Source organism: Leptonychotes weddellii, chromosome 2 (assembly GCF_054177405.1).
Source record: "Leptonychotes weddellii isolate Sample4059 chromosome 2, ASM5417740v2, whole genome shotgun sequence".
Lineage (NCBI taxonomy): Eukaryota > Metazoa > Chordata > Mammalia > Carnivora > Phocidae > Leptonychotes > Leptonychotes weddellii.
In genome coordinates this window covers 5830638-5836766 of record NC_138370.1, presented here as the reverse complement: position 1 = coordinate 5836766, position 6129 = coordinate 5830638, and the positions used below count along the sequence as shown (strand labels likewise).

Genomic DNA, 6129 nt, shown 5'->3' with positions numbered 1-6129 from the left:
TGCCAGTTCTTAATTTCTTTGTGTTTATAAAATAAAAATGGAGACTACAAAGTTAATTTTAATCTATTGTGATACGATAATTTATAACTGTGTTGACTGTTGCTTTGTCCTCCCCTATTTAATTTCCCTAAGGATATGATCTACATGTATTTTTAGCATTTGTTACTAAGTATACCTATTACATGAATTGCTTTCATGATAATAATACCATGACCATCTCTCTGAATTTATTTTAAGGACAGAGAGACCATTTATACCAACTACAGAGCATTAAGGGCAATATGTTCTCACTAGGCAAGAGTCCTCTTTATAGGTACCTACTTTTATTCAGATTATGCTTACTTTAAGACCACATTTTTAAAAATAATGAAACAAGGGCAACAATGGAAATGAACAATTTATGCCTTACATTAGGCTATACCTGGATTTTTAATCCCGTAAGACAAGAGATGTGGATATCAGAATGACTGGGCAGGTTTGATCCAGTCACGTAATCTGGTCCAACAATTCCTCCGAGCGGTTCTTGCTGTAGTCTCTTTAGTAAAGTTGCATAAACCATCTTTTGTGAATCAGAAGGGGGAGTATATGCAGACTCTTCCGATGATCTATATTTTCAACAGATATTACATTTTCATTTTTGTAGAACCAAAGAATTACTAAGGTTTAAATCGGAAATCCTCAGTCCCTGGGGCGCCTGGGTGGCTCAGGTCATGATCCCAGGGTCCTGGGTTCGAGCCCCACATCGGGCTCCCTGCTCGGCGGGAAGCCCACTTCTCCCTCTCCCACTCCCCCTGCTTGTGTTCCCTCTCTCGCTGTGTCTCTCTGTGTCAAATAAATAAAATCTTAAAAAAAAAAAAAAAGAAATCCTCAGTCCCTGAGGATTATTTAGTCCCCATTTAGAGATGATGGCAACTTAGACTTAATTTATAGTAAAATGAATGACTTTAAAAAGGCAGAAAAGAACAGGATTGTAAAATATTACTGAATCTATGCTAAGCAAACCAAGATGCATTATTTGGCTAAGATTAATAGTGAGCCAATCCACATTTTCAACAAGTTTGCCCATAATATTAAGTAATACTTCCACATTCCAATTTTCACATCATCTTCACTCACCGGCTGACGGGTTGTGTGCAAGCTCTCCACGCATCCAACTCCTTAGAAAGGTGCTCAATTTTTAAAGGCACTGACACCACCCGATGTTTTAACAGCTGACTAAAACATGTGAAAAAGAAATTAACATCTGACGTCCAAGACTACAATATCAAAAAAGCAAATGAGCTTTAAATAACTGCAATTTCAGATTTAAAAATACATGTGTATATATGAATGTGTGTGTGCACACGCGTGCACGCTTACTTGTATATCTGGCTTTTAAGTTCCCTGAAGTCAAAAATGTTCAGTAAATATCAGCTGGATGACGGTCTGAGTGAGCAGACCAATGAGTGAACTGCAAGGGAGGTGTTGGGGGGAATGGGTGAAATAGGAGATGGGGGGGATGAAGGAGTGCACTTGTGATGAGCACGGGGTGTTGTATGCAAGTGCTGAATCATTACACTGTACACCTGACACTAATATTACACTGAATGTTAACCGGAATTTAAATAAAAACTTAAAAAAATAAAATGGAAAACTAGTAAACAGGTAAACAAACAAATGGAGGAACAAGCGAATTGTGGCGAATGGACAGACAAGCCAAGCAACGGTGTATAATAGCCCCACATGACTGCTGTATGGTACGACGCACGGCTGAATTAGAAATGAGTATTAGAGGAATAAGAGATTAAGTGGGAGAACGGCAAGAGAAGAATGTCAACTAGTGCAAAGGAACGGAAATGCTGACTTCAATTCTTTAAAGACAGAGATGTGTGAGAAAAGGCAGTAAAACAGTGACATCAGTGATCCATCACATCTGTGTAAAGAAAACTGGAAAAGAGATATAATTAGTATTAATTAGGAAGCTTTAGGTAAAGAATTACCAGTCCTAGTTTCTATAGTAAGTTACAAACTCAGTGTGTTTTCCAAGGAACTAGTTAGCTGAAATTTAAAAGTAAAAGCTGTTCGGGAGATAGAATCAGAACGTAAGACCTTAGAGATGAAGTTAAGGGTTAAGTAAGCCGTTCTGTAACGTACATTTTATGACTCCTGCTAGTTGTCATCTGCTGGGCCATGGTAACACTTGGTGAGGAAAAAGGTATAAATCTCCCCCTACATACATACACACACACACACACACACACACACACACAGGTCTAACACTGTAGTAATATTAACTGAAATCGGCTAGTGGCTTATCATTTTCTTTTACCCCAAATTACTGAACTTAAAATTTTGATTGACAACGTGGCTAGCTCCAAAATGAATTCCTTAAGCACCCTGGCTTCCCTGTCTACAAATGTGCACTTGATAGGACTTTATCTGTCCAGTAGTTAAAGATGATCTACTATATATAAAGCAGTGACGAAAAGTGAGGAGGAAATCCAGGGTAAATAGGTGGAGGGGATGCTGAGAGACTATCAGGGACAGCTTCCATATGTATGGGATCGCAAGTAATTCAGTTTGGCCGGAGTGGGGAACTGAGAAGGTTACAAGGGGACACATGGTCAGAACCCTATTTTTGCACACCTTTAACGTAAGACTAAGGATCTGGAAGCTCTGTGATGGACAGTGGGGAGTCCGGAGGGTACCGAGGAAGGGGGGTGCTTCTGGGGAGGAGGATGCCACAGCAGGAAGGGGATGCAGCCGGAGAAGAACAGAGATGCAGAGATCAGGTGAGCAGATGCAGCGCTATGGCAGGAGGGAGTTAATGCAGACCCTAACTATGGCGGTCAGAGAAAACAATTAATCAGGACCTAATCATGTACTTCTGGGCAAGAGAAACACAATGGCACCATCAAAAGAAAGAGAGAATACAGGAGAAGCAGCAGATTTGAGGAGGAAGAGGAGTTTCACGTTGAGCACACGGAGTTGAGGCCAGAGTCTGTGAGCCACAGAAACAATGCGTGAATATAAAAACCACCACGGAGGTGACGGGTGGAGCTCCAGAAATGGGGAGGTTTCTAAGGGCAGAGAACTGAGGGGAAAGAGGGGTGAAGGGAGACCGGGAGAGCAAGCTGGGAAGCAGAGGAAGGGAGGAAGAAGAGGGCCAAAGAGAAAAGCCCTGGGGGCCCAGCATGAGGGGCGAGGGCATCAGCATGAGCACAAGACAAGACAACAGACACCATAATCAGGCAAGCAAGAAGTTCCTTCCAATTACAGCCTTCTTAATTTCTCCTCAACTAGCATGTTTAGATACATTCTCCCAAGTCTCTCCCGCCTTACATGTAAAAGCCTCCTTTTAGTTCTGATATTATTCCAAGGGACCATTTTCTCTCTCCTTTCATTACCCAAGTCATATATAAATGGAACATATTTCATTAAATAATATTTTCATCCCATGTGGTACATGCTATTGCTCCCATAAGATATTTTAATATTGTTAAACGCTGCCTTCGAATTTGGGTCTGCTGCCTGCACAGAAACTGATTTTTCCTTTACTTTCCCAGCAGTACCACTCCACACTGTCCCTCAGCCTGGTCCAGGTGGCAGCCCAGTCGCCGAGACAGGAAAGAGAAAGGAGGGGGAAGGAAGCTTTCTCTCAGAAAGTCCGCCCCGTGTGAAGGGCACTCAGAAAAACTGCTTTTACCCACAGACTCAGCATTTTTAGGAGTCAGCTACTCTGCTGTGTAGCAAACTAGTCAACTTGGAAATGATGTTTTGCAAAGGTGCTGTGGATTTTCTTTTTGATTGTAACTAGTTTTAAGCACAATGGCTGAAGTTATTAGCAAGCTGACAGAAAATACAGGGGTTTGGGAGGACTGTCAGGCATGACTCTAAAGCAGTGAGTTACCCGCTGTTCACAAATCCTCTTTGCCTTTTCCTACCCTAGAGATCGGAAAGCTAAAATACGCAGTTTCTCTGCTTCTTCTAAAAACAGGGTTCCACAGTTCTGGCTGAAGGGATGCAGGCATATAACGCAAGGGGACCTCTCCTTCCTGAGTCGGATGCCTCATGCTTTGGGGTCCCTATCCTGTCACCCTTCTCTGCTTCCTGCTTAGAATGCAGACCCTGTCACCCTGGGTTCCTCAAGCAAGTGGAAGGAAGCCAAGGAAGTCAGTGTCAAAAGAAGGGAAGAATTCAGGTCCTGGATGGACTCTGAACAGCTCTAACAGCCCTGGAATGCCGACCAGGTGTCTTGACATAAGACCAAGAAACCCCATGTGTTTAAGCTAGAATTAGGATTTCTATTATTTACATCCTAATTCACTTCTAATTCACATAGTTTATCACTGCTTTATTATAAAGTACAGGCTGAATGAATTAATGGATGCATACAATATGTATTTGGTGCCTTCTAGGATACACTTAGAGACTATCTTAGTGAAGGGAATTTCTCAAATTTCATAACAGAAGAGAAATCGGTTTTACCTTGTATACTCATAAAGTGCTGGAACAATGCTTTGGTACTGTCTTCTGATAGCCAATAATGCACCAATATAACCACATAATATGAGCAATTCATTTCGAGCTCTAAAAGAGAATATATTTATTTTTTTAATTCCATAACTTGAGGTCTAGAACATTACTCACACATGTAGTTACTGTACTTGTACTCTCTATTTTGATGAGTGACATTTATAGCAAAATATGTTTAGAAAATTTTCCAAATTGAAGATGTTTTATTCATAAGTTAACTCTTATTCACACATTTATGCTATACCACAAATAATGTTTAACTCTTGCCTTCTTGTTTTTCTCTATTCCTTGACTGTTTCTTCATGTAAATTTTTCTCTAAGTAACTCATTAGGCCCAATCTAGGAATTCCTGGCATATTGTATAGACTCTAGGAAAGGACAGAGCATACCCAGTCCACGTCCTGCTAGGGAAACTTGTCAAAGTTGGGCAAAAATGCCCAAGGCTGTGGCATCATCTTTTCCACACACACCATTAAAGCAAAAATAGCGCGAAGCCTCCATTACAAACTACACACAGTGTCTGGGGACTTCTCATTCTATGGACAACAGTGTCCTTAAATTATACTTGAATGCAGGGATGGTGTTTATTTTTCACTTTCTAGCACCTTCACTTTTTTCCCCAGCCTCATCTGCTTTTTTGCACACAGTGGCTATTTAATAGATATGACCACTAGCTTCTTGAAGACTAAGACTACCCCAAAGCTTTGAATTAGCCCTATTTGAGCCAGGTAGGGGAGAGAGTGTGTGTGTGTTTGTGTGTGTGTGAGTGTGTGCGCATGTGCGTGTGTGTACAAACACATATATAAACATACACACTCTGGGTATTAGTAAACAGGACCACTAAGACTATTTCTGTTTCAAATTGACCTCTGTATTTTTTCTTAAGAATAGCAAATAAAGGGGCACCTAGGTAGCTCAGTAGGTTAAGTGTCCAACTCTTGGCTTCGGCTCAAGTCATGGTCTCAGGGTCATGAGATTGAACCCCAAGTTGGGCTCTGAGCTCAGCCCACAGTCTGCTTGAGATTCTCTCTCTCCCTCTTCCTCTCCCCCCTCCACTCTCTCCTTCTAAAATAAATAAATCAATAGCAAATAGAAATGTAATTTTTCTACAAGGGCATCTACCTGTCCAAGATGATCTTATTTCATGATCTGAACACTAAAAACAATATAACCATTTTAAAACATTACACAGGTTCAGTTACATATTTTGAAGAAAAAGTACTCACTTAGTACATGTATGCAAGACTAATTTTTCAGTACGAATATAACTCAACAGGTCAAGAACAGGATAAATGGTATCCAGTGTCCAATTTGAACTAGTGATGTATTCTGGCAAAATAAAACAAAATAAGAGATTCTCTCTAAGTATTAAAACATGTTCATCCAATTTTTAACTTACATAATTCTCTTCTGGTCAATCCCAACTACCTCCTTATTTTCTAGGTCACAAGTATTTTCGTATTTACCCTCTCTCAAGTTCCCATACCATACAGTACAATCACCAATCTCTTTATTTTTTATATTTAGTCCAGTGATGGGTATTAAGGAGGGCACGTATTGAACGGAGCACTGGGTGTTATACGCAAACAATGAATCGTGGAACACTACATCAAA

The 6129-nt window shown here is 40.5% G+C and overlaps 1 protein-coding gene across 1 annotated transcript in view; it reads right to left on the bottom strand.

The window, feature by feature from the left end:
- Positions 1-338: 338 nt before the first annotated feature.
- WDR17 (WD repeat domain 17) overlaps positions 339-6129 on the bottom strand; it is an 89109-nt gene continuing 83318 nt past the window's right edge. Inside the window, exons 26-29 of the mRNA XM_081812883.1 lie at positions 5742-5844; positions 4468-4569; positions 1117-1215; positions 339-605 (exon numbers count right to left, since the gene is read on the bottom strand). Coding sequence (XP_081669009.1) covers positions 416-605; positions 1117-1215; positions 4468-4569; positions 5742-5844 — 494 coding nt within the window. The 3' untranslated portion in view covers positions 339-415. The remainder of the gene's footprint in view (positions 606-1116; positions 1216-4467; positions 4570-5741; positions 5845-6129) is intronic.